General features: G+C 36.1%; 2 protein-coding genes and 1 pseudogene across 2 annotated transcripts; all 3 read right to left on the bottom strand.

Moving 5' to 3' along the window:
• Positions 1-1,348: 1,348 nt before the first annotated feature.
• On the bottom strand, positions 1,349-3,771 carry LOC125362519 (annotated as a pseudogene).
• Positions 3,772-8,789: 5,018 nt separating this feature from the next.
• Positions 8,790-13,338, bottom strand: LOC125362518 (olfactory receptor 5D13-like). The gene is made up of 2 exons (XM_048361347.1): positions 13,243-13,338; positions 8,790-9,755 (listed from the first exon to the last, which is right to left on the bottom strand). Exons 1-2 carry the CDS (start codon positions 13,336-13,338, stop codon positions 8,790-8,792), a joined length of 1,062 nt encoding a protein of 353 aa, XP_048217304.1.
• Positions 13,339-17,024: 3,686 nt separating this feature from the next.
• Positions 17,025-19,004, bottom strand: LOC125362517 (olfactory receptor 5D13-like). Its single transcript, XM_048361346.1, has 2 exons — positions 18,976-19,004; positions 17,025-17,967 (listed from the first exon to the last, which is right to left on the bottom strand). Exons 1-2 carry the CDS (start codon positions 19,002-19,004, stop codon positions 17,025-17,027), a joined length of 972 nt encoding a protein of 323 aa, XP_048217303.1.
• Between the last annotated feature and the right edge of the window lie 1,833 nt (positions 19,005-20,837).

Genomic DNA, 20,837 nt, shown 5'->3' with positions numbered 1-20,837 from the left:
AAGGATAAAACACAAGTTGTTTTCTTTGACCTCAGCTAAAAATCTGGTGACAGCAGTCAAAATAGAAAACCACAATCAAACCAGAGACAAGTGGAAACTATATGATATGGGCTAAAATTACCTAGGGTTATAAGGAGAATGAGTTGCAAGAGGTAAATGTGCTCATCATTTTGCTTCAGGCTCTCTTCTTCCTCTCATTTGCACTTCGGCATGACCTCTTACCCTATTTTTTTGGTTGTATTTTATTTGACTTGCTCTGAGTGACACAAGCATAACACTGGGTAACCAAAAAGAAATGTGAGGCTTGATATTATGATTATCTGTGCAATTAACATTGGTTTCAATAAAACAACTCTAGAATTAATGTTCTTGAGAAGATGGAAAACATGAGGTCTGGAAATTGAGGTTTCATTGACTAAGCTGACCCAGTAATATAATCAAGTAGTTTTCAACATGGAAACTTCATCATGTTCATGGATTCTGTTGTAAGGTAAGAAAACAGAGAAGTCAATTTTGAGAGGATGAATCTTGGAGTCTTTATTAAAAGGCAGGTGACATCGTGGTGGACTGCTTTCTCAAAGACCAGCAGCCAGAAAATACACTTAATAATGTTAAGAAACTGAAGCATGAAGGACAAAGAGTAAAGAAGGAACAAAAACAATACCAATAAACCAATCCAGCTCCAATGGAGAGCTGAATTGACACGTCATGCGGTCTGGAGAAAAGCCAGGAAACAGGGCAGGAACACAGAAAAAAAGCTGGCATGGCATAATGGATACTAAGGGGTTCCAAACTTTATAGGGTCAGGTCAGGGGGCTTGCTCACAAGAAACTCCCACCCCAGACACTGGATTAGCAGGTGTGGTAACTAATCAGCCAAGTGCATGTCCTTGTCTCTAGGGATTCTAGCAGGCCAATCACCTGGGTCAGGACTTTCCTTCTCCCACCATGAAGACAAGAAGCCAGACCCTACCATCATCCACCATGGGAAGAAAATGGCACTAGCCGAACCTAAACACCTGGATTTGACTTGTTTCACTGGCTATTATGGTACTTTAATGATATCAATAAATCACACTTGTGTACATGACATGAACATTCTGGATGTTCAATTGTTCTGTCATGAAGGAAACTGGGTAGAAATAGCAGAAACCTTCCTAAATTATTGCTTGAAACTCCATATAAACGTTTAAAAATGCATTAGTGACACACAATCATATTATCATAAAGGATAATAAGATGTTGGGCATATGTTTCTAGAATGAAAGTGGTAGGATATTAAACACACTCAGATTGATTCACTTTGGAACCAGAGCACCGACAATCTATAATGTTTAATGTTTTTAGAATCAACTTTTATGACTTCTTAATTGGGTCTTGATGAGCTTCCTGGCTGCCTGCTTCACATCTTTGTTCCTGAGGCTGTAAATCAGAGGATTGAGCATGGGGATGACTACAGTGTAAAAGATAGAGGCTATTTTGACCATCAGCCATGAGCTTTGGAACACAGTAGAGGAAAAGAATCATGCCATGGAAAATAGTAATGGCAGTGAGGTGGGAAGCACATGTTGAGAAGGCTTTGTAGCGCCCCCCGGAGGGGGGCATTCACATTACAGTGACAAAGATAAAAACATAGAAGGTAAAAACAATCACTAGACTGCTTATTTCATTGAATGTGGCAAAGGATGAAAGGATCATGTGACTAATGTGGGGATCTGAGCAGGACACAGCAACAATGCTCACACACAAAGTTGTTTGTAAACTTTTGCCCACATAAGTACAAGGTTAACACAAAAAAAATACAAATATGAAGGAACACACTAGACCCCAAGAGTAGGATGCAGCCACCAAGAAAGCACACAGCTTTGGGGACATGGCCACTGTATAGAGGAGAGGGTATCAAAAGGCCACTAATTGGTCATAGACCATGGCTGCCAACAAGTACATAGAAAGAAGAATTGGGTTATGCAGCCTGCAAAGGAGATTCTTCTGTCCTCCACAAGCAGGATCTTCAGGAGCTTGGGCATGATGATTGAAGAGTAAAAGAAATCCACAAAGGGCAAGTGACGGAGGAAAAATTACATGGGGGTGTGGAGCTTGGGATTGAGCCTGATGATGGCGATCATGCCCAGGTTTCCCAGCACGCTGACAGTGTAGATGGTGAGGAAAACCAGGAAGAGTGGCACCTGGAGGTCGGGATATTCTGAGAAGCCCAGGAGGATGAAGGTCACCCCAGCAGTCTGATTTTGTGTGATCCTATGGACAAAACACAACAATTGCTGTAGTGAGATTAAAGCCTGCCTTTTTCATAGAGAAGGAAAGGAAAAAGTGAAAGAGTCCTGGACTCTGGGAAAGAGTATTGGTGAACAGACCAGCTCTTTGTGGCTACAAGTTAATTACTGAAACTGACTTAGCTTTTACAAAATGAATGTAATTTTTTTGTTTTATTTACTGAAATCAAAACTAAAACTTGCCAAAAAGAAGAACAGAATATACTAGATTATACGCTATAGAATACATTATGCTATATCTCAAGAATAAATTTACCTCTTTCTCTGTGATAGGATATAAAACAATTTTTAAGAAACTCTTGCATATGCTTAAATTACTTTTAAGTTTTACCAGGATAATTATGGAAAGACCTCTTACTATTTTTCTTGTAGATACACAACAATTTGAGGAGTAGGTAAGTTTATTTCTTACTCCATTCTTCTAGAGACTTTCAGGTGGCCTGACTGTTAAAAGAAAAGCATTATTAAGGCAAGCAGTGATCTGTCTGTACACAGCAGGCCTGGCCACATAGACTGCTCCATGGCCAATGGCAGGAAGTTATACATGAATCACAGGTGTCTGATGTCAGAGCACAATGCTGCCTGCTAAAACACAATGCATTAGAATTTGACCTCATTGATCAATTCTAAATGACCTTGAGAGTGCTTATTTTCAGATTGTAAGAGTAGCACTTGTCCTAAGTGGCCTACTAGAAATCCTACCATTGGTGAAAAAACAGCCCTCCATTTTCATGATAGACATTTGTGATTGAAACAAATATGGTCCTTCATGTACATGAAGGAACATGGAACCATGGATGTCAATAAAGTCTTTCATATATAGGAAACATGATCTTATTTCAGCTGAATTCAGATACTCCACCCACATCCATTGCTGGCTAGGTAAGAAGCTTATTCCCCTTTTATTGAAAGCAAATTTGGATAAAACTTTAATTGCTGATGCCTGTTGTTGGGATAGTAGGTTCACCTAAAAATGTTTCTCTATTGGGTTTTTCATTCCATCATTTGATTTTTATCGTTGAGTATGTAAACACAGTGAAATGATGGCAGCAAAAAGCAGGCAGTGTAGAGCAGGCTTGGAAGAGGTAAAAGTAGCCACAATTTCTGAAGTGAAAGCAAGAACACTAATAATGAGAAGGCAGTTGAAAAGCTCCAGAGAAGGGCCATGGCTGAAACCATGAGAGCAGCAATGATGGAGAAAATGAAGGCTTTGAATAGCTGAAGATCAGAAAATGCAGGCTCTGATTACTACAAGATTTAGAGAGAGTGTTAATGGTCTTGAATCTCAAACACCCTCAGAGTAAGAGCTGTGATAATTGTCACTGTCACTGTTGACAATGGTAACACAGGAGGCTTATCTGAGAGCAATCACAATACAAGGTTCTGCCCACTGCTGTTGGCTGCTTATCCCAGGATTCACTGCAACTGAGAGCTGAAGAATCAAAGCAGACAAGTTCTGAGTCATCAGTGAGTGAGGCCATATGGGAAAACTCTAATCTAAGTGACTAGAATGAGAAGTTGAAGCTGAGAGCAATAATAGCATAGTATTTAATGCCTTGGAGCTTGAGATTCTGAGCTTATCCCCAATGCCTTTGGAACTCAAGGGACTGGGATAGCAGGTTCTTGAAGAATCTCTGCTCTTTTACTCAGTATTCCTATCTATGGAGAGTGACATGATTCTATACGTCTGATTTTTAATCATAAGATTCCAGCTATGGAAAGCGAGCTTCATGAGAAGAGTCAATGTCAAGCTATATTTAGAGTCAAGCTATATTTAGTTACAATTACTCACTGAAGCAGATACCTAAATTTCCTTGTTTCTTCACTGACATTATAATACCATTTAGATAGTATTTCAAAAAGCTTTAAATTTTCAACTTGTTTTAAATACTGTCTTTTAAAATGAATTCTATTTATTTTGCTCTTCAGAGTCTTTGCAACTTCTAGTAATTTGACGGTGAGCACATTCTAGAGGTGTTATGTGGGTAATACAGCAAACATTTTTAGCACATTTTGAAAAATTTAAAGTTATTCCCTTTTGTTGCTGTTGTTTATTGGTGGTAGTGGGGTTCAAACTCAAGACAAATCCCTTGGTATATAGGGTGTCTAACACTTAAGCCAGACCCCATACCTTTCCTGTTGTTTTGTATTGTTTCATTTTGTTATTTTCCTTGGAATGGATTCCTTTTCGTTCAGCTGGCCTGGATCATAATTCTCCTCTTTATGTATTCTGTGGAACTGGAAATATAGACATATACTATTGCAATTAGGTATTTACTGATTAAAATGGAATCATGCAATTTTTTTTGGATGAAGCTTTTCTCAAGGTATCACCTTTATGATATATCAGCCTGAGAGTAATGAGGATAGTAAACATGAATTATAGACAACAGACAACAATTATACATCGTTGTAAAATTCCTGTCCACACAATGATAAAAAAGTAAGGTAATAATGAATAATAAAGTAAAATCTCTACATTTGCAATAGGTGTAGATTCAGAAGATCTATAATCAGTAACAGTAGCAACTCTCAAAATATTAGAAATAGAACATATTTTATTGGATTGAAGTTAGTAAATATATTTCATAGTATACATTTTAATTTTCACAATGATGAAAATTATTCTAGTCTATATAGCTTATAAAATCTATGAACTTGAACAATAAAATCATTTCCTCCATTTCAGGTGATATCTACATTATTTTCCTTTTGTGTAGTAACATCTGTTCCCTCTTTCACTCATTCCTTCCTTCCCATTAACACCCATGAGTTGCTTAGTTCACTTTTATCAGTGTCCAATGTAGTTGATGCTCCCCTCTGCTATATTATTATTGTTATTATTATTATTATTACACACTTCCCACTCATTCTGTGTCCTCCTTTGTTTTTACTGTCTTTTGATATCTTGAGACCTGTTTAATTTGTTCTATTTCTTTGCATTTTAATTCTAACACCTGCAAATCAGGGAGACCATACGCCATTTGTCTCTCTCTTCTTGGCTTGTCTCATTCAACATCTATCCTTAGCAACAGGGACTAAGTTATGACAAGGACACCTGCCCGTCCATGTTCACTGCTGCACTATTCACAATAGCCAAGATATGGAAACAACTCAGTTGCCACACTACAGGTGAATGGATTAAAAAATGTGTTACATGTAATTTTAGAAAGGATAAAATAATACCATTCACTGGAAAATGGATGGAGCTAAAATTTCAACATATTTTAAACCATTGTTTAACACATGTTCTGCTTTTCTGGATTGCATGTAAAGCTTTGCCAAAGATAGGAGTCCAAGAAAATCATCTCAAATAGAAAGTCAAAACACATTCACAATTTCTAAGTCATAATGTTAATATGGAGGTAAGAGTGCTGATGGAATTAAATTGAACTTCTAAGAACACACTTTTCATAGTGTGCACTTAAGGGAGAGAAAACATGGCCTGATAAAAATAAATATGTTAGAATATAATTATACAAAGTTGAGCAGTTCTGTGGTTATAAAAGTGTGAAGTAAAATTCTGCATTATTAGCCACAAAGGAAATGTCAATCTAAATACCAGCCCAATAAGCATCAAAAAAGCAATAGTGGCGTGGACAATAGAACCCTTTATACACTGGGGTAAGAAACCAGAAATCATAGTAAACACAATGGAAATCAGTATCTCAGTTTCCTTTCTATATCCCTACTAATGTAAATTACTCTAAGCTGAGATTGCTTGGTATATGCCTGTAATAATAAGAATAGATATTTAAAGATGGGAAGTTCCTAGACAGTCTAGGTTATACAGGAGCACTACCTTAAAAAAACGCCAAAATTATTCAAGTTAATTTCCCAGATATCATTATGAAAATAATCTTCCATAATATTTTTAATGTTTTAGTTACAACTTCAAGGATTTTCTTATGCTTCATCAATGAAAATATGAAATCTTCTGCTTTCTGTCTGATTTGTGACAAGTGTATATTCTAGGTATTGAGTGTCCGTATCCTAACAGAGTGTTCTCTAGTGAGGATGGATTTCGCTACATAGAGCTCATATTCACACACTAATTTCCTCTCACACTCTAAGCTCAGGATTATGAGCCTTAACTGTCTAAATTTCTATGGTAAACATTCCTTGTTGCTTCTCTTTGTAGAGGCAATCATTAAACATTTTAACCACAATAATGAAAACTTCATTTTATACTTAAAAAACATACTTGTTCCCCTCTCTTAGCTACTCAGACTACAGGAAATTTAAACATGCTAATTTTTATTTCCCTTTCTTTTGTAATTGCCACTTTGTTGGTGATACATAGTGAAAGTAAAATGAAAAAAACTACATGAATTAAGGATTTGCACCCCAAATTTCTTGGTAAACTTACTGTATTCAGAAGCTGTTTGGAAAATATAAGATTGAAAGCTAATAAAATTCTTTTCATTAGAATTCAAATAACAGAAAAACAGAGTCAACTTACAGAAATACAGAGGCAGCTGAGTGAGGCATCTACTGAAGTAGTCTTTGTTAAAAGTAGGAAACTCGAAAACTCCTCCTGCTTATTGTATAAATAAAAGAAATATTCAGAACCAGTATAATCCACAGTAGATTTCAACTATTTCATATATGTTTCCAGCCTAGTAGGACAATTCACAAAAGCTAGGGAAAAGATTACATGTATGAGAAAGGAAATATTGGTATCAAACTTTGTCATAAATATATATCATCATGACCTCCAGGACCCAGAAATCCTGGGGATATTACTGAAAATTGTCCAAGGCATTGACCTTGATCTATTAGATATACCACATAAGACATGAGAGACATGAGAGACCGACATCAGGTGTGCCATGTCCCATGAGACTGCTTTGTTTTGCATAACTTTCCCATAGCCCTGAAGTATTTGGGTGATCAACTTCATTCATTAATCAAAATGGTAAATATATAATTCTTTTCAGGGAGATGTAATGGTCCAAAATAGAAAATGAGCTCTTAAAATAGTTTCCATAGAGCTTGTTGCCTTTGGCTTAAGCCTGTAATCCTACCAACTCAAGAGGCTGAGGTCCGAGGACTGAGGTTTAAAGCTGGCCTAGGCAGGAAAACCATAAATCTCTTATCTCTAATTAACTATCAGAAAACCAGCAAGGGCACTGTTGCTTACCTTAGGAGAATGCTGGACTTGAGCAAAAAAGCTCAAAAGCATCACCCAAGCCCTTAGTTCAGGCCCCAGGACTGAAAAATAAAAGTACATATATATGTATGTGTGTGTATATATATATATATATGTTTGTGTGTATTTGTACATACATACATATTTATGCTTGTGTATACATACATAAACATATACAGTAGGTATAAACTATAACATAAGTATATATTATACGTATATTATACATATGCTTTATACATATACTATACACATAAATATATATAAATATATAATGAATAATTGTATTCAGATTGTATGTCTTGCCAATTTTATCACAGTATATAACTTTAATTTAAAACAATACATTACTCTGTGTAGCACAATATATAAACTACATATAAACAATAATGTAAAACTATCTTACAATATTTATTTGTTCATATCTTAGAAAATAACTTACATTTTAAATATTTACTTTCTATTGAGAATTGGATATTATGATCTAGCACAACACTAGATCCACAAGAAATAAGCCCTAGTTAAGATTCTGTTTCTAGCCATCTTTATCACAGAGTTCAGAAACATTTCTGTTTTTTCAGGTGTGCTGCTTCCCAGATATTATTAGCACCTGTGTAGGGTTGGCTGACTACCACATACTAGCTTAGTCCCAGAATATTAACTGTTGCCGTGGGTTTAGGCTACTCAACAGTGAGAATCTACTGAATTTTTTGAAGGCACAGTGAGCAAAAGAAACCTTGAATTGCACATACTGAATTGCTTTAGTGTAGTGTCATTGAGACACAGCATAAAATATAATTGATACGAATACACTGTTTTCTGGAGGATGAAAATTATTATAAAATCTTATAGATAAATATTCAAATAAAATATAATTAATAGAAGCACAGCTGCATCTGCACAAATATCAAATCTAAGATGATGAATATACACTTGCAAAGTATGTTTCATGTACTTGCGCAATTACACAGGAAAGCTTTCCAAAAAACCATGAAAAAATCAAACTTCCCTGGATGCCAGTGACTCTTCTTACGTTAGCTCTTATTATTTTACCTCTTATTATGTTAGCTATTCAGGAGACTGAGATCTGAGAATGGCAATTTGTAGTAAGGCTGGACAGACAACAGCCTCCAAATGCTAATCTCAGAAAGATGCATGAAGTATTAGAATGAAAAATGAGAAGTATAGGAATAAAAATAATTTTGTATCGATTTTTAACTAAATCACAACATCAGAGTTAACTTCTTTTACATTTAATTTTTTATTTACTTTTTTCTGAATAATTATTTATTTATTGTCAATGTGATGTACAGAGGGGTTACAGTTTCCTATGGAAGACAGTGGGTACAGTCAACTTTTATGACAGGAGAGTTGGGAATTGATTATCCTCCAGGCTGCCTGCTTCACATCTTTGTTCCTGAGACTATAAATCACTGGATTAAGCATAGGGATGACCACAGTGTAAAAGACAGAAGCTATCTCTATCAACAACCACGAGCTTTTGTCAGAAGGAACACAGTAGAGAAAAAGGATGGGCCCATGGAAAATAGTAATAGCAGTCAGATGAGAAGCACATGTTGAGAAGGCTTTGTATCTACCTGCAGTGGAGGGCATTCTCATGACTGTGACAAAAATGAAAACATAGGAGGTAAAAACGATCACCAGACTGCCTACTTCATTGAATGTGGCAAAGGATGAAAGGATCACGTGACTAATGTGGGGATCTGAGCAGGACACAGAAGCAATGGCAGAATGCTCGCACACAAAATTGTATATTAACTTTGTCCCACAAAAGTACAAGGTTAACACAAAATATATAAATGTGAAGGCACACACTAGACCCCAAGAGTAGCATGCAGCCACCAACAAAGCACACAGCTTTGGGGACATGGCCACTGTATAGAGGAGGGGGTTACAAACAGCCACAAATCGGTCATAGGCCATGGCGGCCAACATAAAGGTTTCTGTTACCGCACAAGTACATAGAAAGAAGAATTGGGTGATGCAGCCTGCAACAGAGAAGCTTCTGTCCTCCACAAGCAGATTCTCCAAGAGCTTGGGCGTGATGACTGAAGAATAACAGAAATCCACAAAGGACAAGTGACTGAGGAAAAAGTACATGGGGGTGTGGAGCTTGGGACTGAGCCTGATGATGGTGATCATGCCCAGGTTGCCCAGCACGCTGACAGTGTAGATGGTGAGGAAAACCAGGAAGAGTGGCACCTGGAGGTCGGGATATTCTGAGAAGCCTAGCAGGATGAAGGTCACCCCAGCAGTCTGATTTTGTGTGGTCCTATGGACAAAACAGAACACTTGCTATAATTAGATTAAAGCCAGCCTTATTCATAGAGAAGCATAAGGAAGAAGTGAGAGAGTCCTGGGCCTGGAATAGAGTACTGGTGAACAGACCATCCCCTTGTGGCTACAATAGTTAATTGTTGATACTGACTTAGATAGCTTTTACAAAATGAGAGGCCATATTTTGTTTGAGTTATTGAATGCAAAATTAGGACTTGCAAAATAGAAAAAAAGAATATACTACAATGTAATATACTATATCTCAAATAATAACTGACCTCTTTCTCTGTGATTGGATATAAATCTATGGTTAAGGCACTGTTACATAGTGGAATATCACTGCTGAAGTTAATCAGGATATTTTTGGTAAGAATCTATTACTGTTTTCCTGTAGATTAGAAACAATTTGAGGCCTTGGTAAGTTTATTCCTTACTCAATGGTTTTTAGAACCTTTAAAATGGCCTGATTATAATCAGAAAAGAATTAATGAGACAGGTAGTGAACTGCATATCCACAGGCAGGCCTGGCCAAACTGACCATTCTATGGACAATTGAAGAAAGGTACATAGTAATCACAGGTGTGTGAATCAGAGCACAATGCTGTCTTCTGTCCAGGCCATTAGTATTAAAACAAAATACATTAGAACTGGACTTCATTGATAAATTCTAAATGATGCAGAAAATACTTATCTTCAGATTACAGGAACAGCCCTTGCCCTAGTGGCCTACTAGAAATCCTACCATTGGTGGAAAACCAGTCCTTCATTTGCATGGGAGACATTTGTGATTGAAACAAATATGGTCCTTCATGTACATGAAGGAACGTGCATGAGAAATTCCCATACTGCCTTTAATATATAGTAAGCATGAATTTATTTCACCTGAATTCAGACATTCTGCTTACATTCCATTGCTGGCTATATAAATCTAGACCAAAAAATGGTTGCTTATCCCTGTTGTTGCAATATTTGGTTCACTCAAAAATTATTTGCAAGTGGACTTTTCTCTCCTGATTTTCGTCTTTATTAGCAATGCAGTATGCTGAGTATGTAAACACAGAGAAATACTGGCAGAAAAAAGGAGGAAGGCTATGGCAACCTTGGGAGAGGTAAAAGTAGCCATCATTTTGGAAGTGGAAACAAGAGCAGTATTAATTAGAAGGCAGTGGAAAAGCTCTAGACAAAAGACATAGCTGAAACCATGGCAGCAACAATGATGGAGACAAGGAAGGCTGTGATTAGCTGAAGATGAGAAACTGCAGGCTCTGATTACTAGAATATTTACAGAGAGCTAACAGCTGTTAATGGGTTTGGATCTCAGACACCCTCAGAGTAAGAGCTGTGACATTTGTCACAGTAAGATTGGAGTTGGCAACACATAGTGTTTATCTGAGATCAATAGCTCTACAAGTCCTGCCCATTGCTGTTGTCTATTTACTGCAGGATTCACTGCAACTGAGAACTGAAGAATTAAAGCAGGTAAGTTCTGGGTCATTGATGACTAGAGCCCATATGGGAAGCCTCCAGTCTAAGTGACTAGAACCAAAAGTTGAAGAAGAGAGAATCTTGGAGCTTGAGATTCTGAGATTTTCCCCAATGCCTTTGGAACCCAAAGGACTGGAATTGCATGTTCTTGAAGAATCTCTGCTCTTTTACTCATTATTCCTATCTAGGGACAGTGATATTATTGTACACCTCTGATTTTTAATCCTAAGATTCCAGCTATGGAAACTTAGCTTTATAATAAGAGTAACTGTAACTATTTCCTTCAAGCTATATCTATTAAAAAGTATAGCTACTAATAGGAAATGTACTTATAACCTGATGTATATAAATGTAACCCCACTGTATATACGTCTAAACCAACAATGAAGTAAATTAGTAAAAATTTACATATTAAAAAAAGCATTCACTGGAAAGAGATAACTAAATTTCCTAGTTTTTTTGTCTGATATTATGATACCAACCTCTTGACTTGCAAAAAAGTATAAAATACTAGCTTGTTTTAAATATTGTATTTCACTGGTTCTATTTATTGTGGTCTTGGAAGTCTTTAATGCTCATTGTAAGTTAATGAGAGACACATTCTAGAGGTGTTTTAAGGGTAATATATTGATCATTTTAAATTATGTTTAACTTATTTTCAAAATTTTATAGAGTTACTCATTTCTGCTGTTGTTGTTTGTTAAGGGTAATGGGGTTCAAACTCAGGAAAATTCCCTTGGTATATAGGGTCTCTAACACGTAAGCCAGACCCCATACCTTTTCTGTTGTTTTGTTTAGTATTGTTATATTTTGCTTTTTTCAAATGGATCATTTTTACTTGAGCTGATCTATACTATAATCCTCCTACATATGTATTCTGTGGAGCTGGAAAAATATACACATGCTATTACAATGAGGTGTTTACTGATTAAAATGGAATCCTGCAATTTTTTTGATGTAGCCATTCTCAAACAATCATAGACAGCAGTGGGAACTCATATTACATATTAAAATATAGATGCAACATTACTATCTCTGCAATAATAAAAAGAACTAAAAGAATAAAGAATAATAAAGTAAAATCTGTACATTAGCAATAGGTATATTTTCCCAAGATATATAACTTGAAAACCATAGCAACTCTCAAAATATTAAAAATGCAACATATTTTAAACCTTTGTTTATGTCTTGTTTGCTATTTTTGAAACAAGCTTAAAACTTTGCCAAGGACAAGTGTCTTAAAACAGAAAATCATAATACCATCACATGTTCTAAGTCATTACTTTAATTCTGAAATAAGGATTCTGATTGTATTCAGGGGAACAGCTTAGAACACACTCATTAGTATGTACTTAAAGGATAGAAAACATACCCTCTTACAAACAAGTATGTGACAATATTATTATATAAAGTTAAGCAGGTTTTGTGGTTATAAAAATGTGAATTAATATTCTGCAATATTAGTCACAAAGGAAATGTCAATCTAAATACCATCCCAACAAGCATCAAAAAAGCAATAATAACAGAGCTGAGGAAAAGGCAAGGACAATAGAACCCTTATATACTCTGGAATAGGAAACCACAAAACATAGCAAACACAAGGAAAATCCATATGTCAGTTTCGTCGTTTCCTATATCCCTACTATGTAAATAACTCTAAAGTGAGATTGGTTGGTATATGCCTTTAATCGTTGGAAGAGGTATTAAAAGATGGGAAATTCTTGGACATTCTGGGTTTCACAAGAGCACTACCTTAAAAAAAACAAAAATGTTTGTTAGTTTTCCAGATATGATTGTGAAAATAATCTTTTTTAGCCCTTTTAACTTCATACTTGCAGCTTTGTGGGTTTCCTTTGTATAATCAATGCAAATATGAAATATTTTTTTCTGTCTGATTTGGGACAAATGTCTAAATCTAGATACTGAATATCCTTAGATTAACATAATTTGCTCTACAGAAGATTGATTTCTCTACATTGACTCAATATTCATATGGGCTAATTTGATCTCACATACTAACCTCAGGATTATAATGCTCTATTCGTCCAACTTCTATGGTAACCATTCCAAATTGCATATTTCTGTAGATGCAAACATTAAAGGTTTTAACCACCATAATGAAAACCTCATTCTATTATTTAACAACATACTTGTTCCCTTCAATTAGCTGTTCAGATAATAGGAAATTAAATGATGATAATTTTCAATTCCTTATCTTCTGTAATTGTTGACAATTACATAGTGAATTTAAAATGAAAAAACTGTAATAGGTTCAGGATTTAGCACCCCAATTTCTTGGTAAACTAACTATGTTCAGAAGTTGTTTGGGAAATATACATCTCCATGTTTCTTGTAAAGAGCACATCTTATAATATTTTTTCATTAGAATACAAATAATAGAAAAACACATTCAACTCACCGAAATACAGAGGCAGCTGAGTGAGGCATCTACTGAAGTAGTTTTTGTTAAGCTTAGTAAACTCCAAAGCTCCTCCCGCTTATTGTATAAATAAAAGAAATATTTTAGAACCAGTGCAATCTGCGGTAGACTTGGGAGACTATTTCATATGATATATGTTTCTAACCCAGTAAAACAATTCAGAAAAGCTAGGGAAATGGTTACACATATGAAAAAGGAAATACTTGTACCAAACTTTGTCATAAATATATATCAGCATGACCTCCAGGGATCAAACAACCAGGGAATATCACTGAAAATTGTCCAAGGCAATGGTCTTGAGCAATTAGATATACCACATGAGACATGAGAGACATGACAGAGACATCAGGTGTCTTATGTCCCATGAGACTGCTTTGTTTTGCAGAACTTCCCCATAGCCCTAGAGTATTTGGGTGATCAACTTCATTCATTAATCAAAATGATGAATGTATTTCTTTTCAAGGTGATGTAAGTGTCCAAAAGGAAAAATGAGCTCTTAAAATAATTTCCATAGAGCTGGTTGCCTTTGGCTTAATCCTGTAATTGTAGCAACTCAAGAGGCTGAGATCTGAAAACTGAGGTTCAAAGCTGGCCTAGGCAGGAAAACCATAAATCTCTTATCTCTAATTAACTACAAAAAAACCAGAAAGGGTACTTTTGCTCAAAGTAGTAGAGTGCTGGCCTTGAGCAAAAAAGTTCTTTATCACAGAGCCATCTTTGTCAGAGTTCAGGAACACTTTTGTTTTTTTAGGTACATCTGCTTCCCAGATATTCCCTCTTGCATGTGACTGCCTGAGAACTAGACACTAGCTTGACCATTGATGTCAAACTAGTCACTGTTGTCATGGGTTTAGACAACTCAACAGGGAGTATCTTTTGAATTTTTCAAAGGCCCACTGAGAAAAACTGGGATGTCCCATGTGGAATAGCTATCTTGTACTTTTATTTAGGAAATGGCATAAAATATAACTGATATGAATACAGTATTTTCTGGAGAATAAAAATAACCTAAAGTATATAGACAAAATATTCAAATAAAATATAATTGTATGATACATAGCTACATTGGCATAAATGACAAATATAAGGTTTTGAATGTACACTTTCAATGTATGTAAAATACACCTGTGCAGTTACATAGAAAAGATTTCCAACAAAAGCAAGAAAAATCAAATTTAGACAGCTGGATGCCAGTTGTTCACTCCTATAATGTTCCCTATTCACGTGGCTGAGGTCTGAGTCTTGCAATTTGGAGTAAGCCTGGACAGACAAAAACCTCAATACTAGTCTTAGATCATCTATCAAAAAACTAGAAGTGTAGCCAAAGCTCAATTGGTAAAGGGCCAGGCACAAGCAACCAGACCAAGGCAACAGTGGCAATCTTATGATGTTTATATTTGAAAAAATGTAGAAGAAATTTTTTTTTCATCTTTAGAAAGTCAAACCTCCTCAACATAATGGCTCAGATGCCTTAATCCTACCTCCTCGGGAGGTAGTAATTGAAAAAATTACAGTTTGAGGCCATCTTATGTAAAGAAGGTAAAAAGTTCGCATTTCAACAAGTTGGACTCAGAGAAAGGCCAGAGGTAGGAGGATAGGAGCATGGCAGTCTGAGACCAAGCCCAGGAAAAATGTGGAGACCCTATCTGAAAAAAAAAAAATGAGTAGAGCACAAAAGGGCTGGGTGTGTGCCATGGGTTGTAAACTTTCACTCTACCAAGAGCAAGGCCCTAAAGTACCACCTCTGTTGCTGGGTAGGAGGATTGCAATTCAAGATGTTAATATATAAGAAATAAAGCTTCTGGATCACAATTCATTGTGTCAATTAGTACAAAGAATCTTGATCAGTGTCTCACCTCTTTCAACATTTTATGTGCTTGCCCTCCCCACCTAAACAATCCATGGCCTCAAGATATCTGGTTCAAAAATCACAGGATTATGTTGAGTTAAATGAATATATTTGGCCAACACCTCTCTCTCCACTTGACTCTCTCTCTCTCTCTCTCTCTCTCTCTCTCAAAAGATACACTTGTTGGTGCCTGGGTCTCACACTTGTAATCCTAGTAATCAGGAGGCTGAGAGCCAAGAATAGTGGTTAGAAGTCAGACTAAGAAGGAAAGTGAGAGGAGACTTTTATCCCCAGTTGAAAAAACTAAAATTCTAGAACTAGAGCTTTGATTCAAGTGATAGGGCACTAGCTTTGAGTGAAAAAGCTTAAGGACAGCCTGCAAATGCTAAATTCAAACCCCAGGACTGGTGCCCAAACAAACAAACAAACAAAAAAGCTTCCCTCATAAAAATATATTTCAAAAGTTAGGCACTGGTGGCTCATACCTGTAATCATAGCTACACAAGAGGCAAGGTTATGAGGGTAATGGATCAAAGCCAGCCCAGGCAGGAAAGTCTGATAGACTTTAAATTCCAATTAACCACCAAAAAACCAGAAGTGATGCTATGGCTCAAGTTGTATAGCACTAGCCTTGAGTTGAAGAGCTTGGGGACAGCATCCAGTCATTGTGTTCAAGCCCCATCACCAACATACTTACATACATACATACACATACATAAATGAATAAAAAATGTGTTTCAAATTACTCATACTCTTTGTAGAATTGTCAGTTCCTTTGTCTATGGAGTTAGACCAAGGAAATTCATCATGGAAAATAACAATATTTACTCAATTTAATTGCTTATGAACGAATTTGAGTCTATATATATGTATATATATATATAGGTGGATGTTTATACATGAAATTTTCATGTATAAGAGTATTTGCACTTTCTCTTCTGGACTGACTTATTTCACTTAATGATATGTTTTATAGATGTATTACTACCCTTGGAAATGATATTTTATTGTACCTGCTGCATGAATAAACTGTATACACACACTCACATATTTATACATATGAATACATATAGAAACACTTGCACATTCTGTTCTCTCACATTTTATTCCTGAAAATATTGTCACGTTAAGACAGAGTTACATGATTAAAATAATTTTTATATTATCTTGTGTACAAACTCTCCAATGTAGTATGAACTGTAACTATTTTTGACATGGGAAAAAATTTAAATAGATCAAAATCTAGAAATTTAAAATTATGAGCAGAATTTTCAGCATACAAAATTTCAGAACCTCTTTAAAATCCAGCACGTAAGAAGACTGAGTTGACCTTTCTGTAAAAATAGCTGTATCAAAGACTTAGCATAAATGGACTGAGTTGTCAATTATAATGATATTTATAAACTGGAGCTGAGTTTTGTTAATAGTAGAAGGAAGATACATGAGTATGCAAAGTGAAGGAATAGACAAGAATTTTGGGTTGATTTGTAATTAGAAAATTAGAAAATCAGAGTTAACATTTATGGCATAATAGTTGGGAGTTGATTAGCCTCCTGGCTGCCTGCTTCACATCTTTGTTCCTAAGACTGTAAATCAGTGGATTAAGCATGGGGATGACCACGGTGTAAAAGATAGAGGCAATCTTCACCAGTAGCCAAGAACTTTTGGTGGTAGGAACACAGTAGAGAAAAAGGATGGGGCCATGGAAAATAGCAATGGCAGTGAGGTGGGAAGCACAGGTTGAGAAGGCTTTGTATCTCCCCGCAGTGGAAGGCATTCTCATGACAGTGACAAAGATGAAAACATAGGAAGTGACAACAATCCCCAGGCTGCTTACTTCATCGAATATGGCAAAGATCACAATAGACAACTGACTTACATAAGGGTCAGAGCAGGCTACAGCAACAATGGCAGAATGTTCACACACAAAGTTGTTTATGACCTTTGTCCCACAGAAATTCAAAGTTAACAAAAAGTATATGAACACAGAAGAACAAGTGATACCCCAAAAGTAGGATGCAGCCACCAACAAAGCACACAGCTTTGGGGACATGGCCACTGTGTAGAGTAGAGGGTTACAAACGGCCACAAATCGGTCATAGGCCATGGCTGCCAACATGAAGGTTTCTGTTACCACACAGATACATGCAAAGAAGAATTGACTGACACAGGCTGCGAAGGAGATGCTTCTGTCCTCCACAAGTAGGGTCTCCAGGAGCTTGGGAGTGACGACAGAAGAGTAACAGAATTCCACAAAGGACAAGTGACTGAGGAAGAAGTACATGGGAGTGTGGAGCTTGGGACTGAGCTTGATGATGGCGATCATGCCCAGGTTGCCCAGCACGCTGACAGTGTAGATGGTGAGGAAAACCAGGAAGAGTGGCACCTGGAGGTCCGGATATTCTGAGAAGCCCAGGAGGATGAAGGTCACCCCAGCAGTCTGATTTTGTGTGACTCTATGGACAAAACACAACACTTGCTATAGTGGGATAATCCAGACTTACACATAGGAAAGGGAAATTTAAGAAATCAGTGTGTATTGGATTCTGGTATAGAGTGGTGGTGAACAGACCATCTCCTTTTTTCTCCTGATTTTGGTCAGTAGTAGGGAAGCCTAAGCACGTGGACACATAGAAATGATGGCAAAAAAGAAGGAAGACTAAAGCAGCCATGGAAGTGATAAAGGAAGCCACACCTCTGGCAGTGGAAACATGAAGTCCATGGCCAGCCTGGTTATACAGGAAGGCTAAATTCATTAAAACACACACACACACACACACACACACACACACACACACACGAATTTTAAGTAATTTCTTTTAGCTATCATTGTAAAAATAATTTTCTGTAATTTTAACGTGATAATTGCACCTTTAAGGATTTCCTTATTGAAAATAGGAAATTTTCTCTTCTATCTGATTTGTGACAACTCTAACTCTTGATATTGAGTATCCTTACACAGTCTTCTCTAGTGAGGATGGATTTCTCTATGTATAACCCACACATCCATATGCACAAATTTGCTTTCACATATAATCACACAACAATAAGTATTCATTCACCCAACTCTGTGTTAAACATTCCTCATTGCTTTGCTTCATAGAGGCAAACATTAAAGATATTAACCACAGCTAGAAGAATTTGTTCTGTCATTTGCCATCATACTTGTTCTTCTTACTTTACTCAGACATTATAGGAAATTTAAAAATGATAATTTTTAATTCCTCCTCAACTGGAATTGCCACTTTGTTGATGACACTTGGTGAACATAAAATGAGAAAACTGTAATGGAATCAACACTTAGCAATCTACATTTCTGGGTGAAACTAACTGTATTTGGAGGCTGTTGGGAAATACTATACAATACAAATCTGTTTGTTTCTGGTAAAGATTACTAGATCATAATAATTTTTTTTTCTATGAGAATGAAAATAACAAAAAAACCCACAACAGAGTCAACTCACCGAAATACATAGGCAGCTGAATGAGGCATCTATTGATGAAGTCTTCGCTAAGACTAATAAACTCCAAAATTATCCCTGCTTATTGTATAATTAAAAGAAATATATCTGAACTAGTGGAGTCTGCAGTAGAATTGAGTAGCTATTTCACTTGATATACCTTTCCTAACTAGTGAGACAATTCAAAGAATTTAGTGAAAAGATTATATAACAAAAAAATAAAAAGGAAATACTGGTATCAAAGCTTGTCATAAATATATATCATCATGACCTCGAGGGATCAGAAAACAAGGGAATATCACTGAAAATTGTCCAAGGCAATGATTTTGAGCAATTAGATATACCATAGTCCCATGAGACAGCTTAGCTTGAAAGAACTTCCCCAAAGCCCTGGAGCACATGGGTGATCAACTTCAACTTCATTAATTAATCAAAATGTTGAATGCATATTTCCTTACAGGAAGAAGGAATTATCCAAAAGGGGGAAACCTATTAAAAATAATCTGCATATAACCGGGCATGAATGGCTCACACCTGTAATTTTAGCTACTCACGAATTTGAGGCTTGAGGACTGAGGTTCAAAGCCAGCGCATTCAGGAAAGTTAATGAAACTTTTATCTCTAACCATCAGAAAACTAGAAATGGCACTGTGGCTCAATGTGGCAGAGTGCTAGCCTTGAGCAAAAAAGCTCAGAGATATACCCAGGCCGTGAGTTCAGGCTACACCACTGACCAAAAACTAACTAAATATATTTACACATATATAAGTACTTTATATATATATGTGTGTACATATATAAACATATAATATACCTATATTTCATGTATTATATGTATAAAATAAATATAATACAAATATTATAATACATATAATATATAATATATGTGCTATAATATAATATACATGTAAATATAAATATGTAATATATAAGATATAATCTACAATATGCTGGAGTCCAGATACAGATATCACTATTAATTGTATTAATATTGGATTTATTTTGCCTATTTAATCATCATATGTAACTGTAATTTAAATCAATACATTACTATTTTTATTACACTTTGCAAACTACACATATAAACAATACTGTAAAACTATATTACTAGGGCTGGGAATATGGCCTAGTGGCAAGAGTGCTTGCCTCCTACACATGAAGCTCTCAGTTCGATTCCCCAGCACCACATATATGGAAAACAGCCAGAAAGGGAGCTGTGGCTCAGGTGGCAGAGTGCTAGCCTTGAGCGGGAAGAAGCCAGGGAAGGTGCTCAGGCCCTGAGTCCAAGGCCCAGAACTGGCCAAAAAAAAAAAAAAAACTATATTACTATATTTATTTACTTATAGCTATGAGACTAACCCACATTTCAAATTTTGACTTTATAGTGAGAATTGAATGCTATATTCTAACTCAACACTAGCTCCACAATCAGTGAAACCAAGTAGGGTATGGGTTTCTAGAAACCCAGTTGAGTATGGGTTTCTAGCCATCTTTATCAAAGATCAGAAACTTCTGTTAGTCCAGGTCCATCTGCTACACAGACGTTAGCACCTGTGTGAGTCTAGTTGAAGGCACTATGTTGATGTTAAGTGCCAAAATAAACACTATTGCCATGGATTTAGATAACTCAACCGTGAGAATCTTTTGAATTTTTGGAAGGCCCACTGAGAAATATAGACACAAATGAAACTGGATTGTTGAGTCATTGAGGAAACAGCACAAAATATAACTGATACATTTACATTATTTTCTTGAGAATGAAAATGAACCTAACATAATATAAAGTATTTGGAATACAGTTGATTGACACATAGCTACATTTGCCCAAGTGGCAAAAATAAGGTCATGAAAATATACTTGCAAAG

Source organism: Perognathus longimembris, chromosome 13 (genome assembly GCF_023159225.1).
Source record: "Perognathus longimembris pacificus isolate PPM17 chromosome 13, ASM2315922v1, whole genome shotgun sequence".
Classification (NCBI taxonomy): domain Eukaryota; kingdom Metazoa; phylum Chordata; class Mammalia; order Rodentia; family Heteromyidae; genus Perognathus; species Perognathus longimembris.
The sequence above is the reverse complement of the archived record's forward strand: the minus strand, read 5'-3'. Positions and strand labels throughout refer to the sequence as shown.

What these genes read in the sequence shown, in the direction of transcription:
- LOC125362518 (XM_048361347.1), bottom strand. Translation starts at nt 13,338, where the DNA reads ATGGTGGTTAAAACCTTTAATGTTTGCATCTACAGAAATATGCAATTT. An exon ending in TAGAGCATTATAATCCTGAG is followed by an intron (nt 9,756 to 13,242) that starts GTTAGTATGTGA and finishes ATCTAATTATAG; the next exon opens with CAAGTGTTCTGTTTTGTCCA.
- LOC125362517 (XM_048361346.1), bottom strand. Translation starts at nt 19,004, where the DNA reads ATGCCTCATTCAGCTGCCTATGTATTTCG. An exon ending in TCAGCTGCCTATGTATTTCG is followed by an intron (nt 17,968 to 18,975) that starts GTGAGTTGACTC and finishes TTTTGTCCATAG; the next exon opens with AGTCACACAAAATCAGACTG.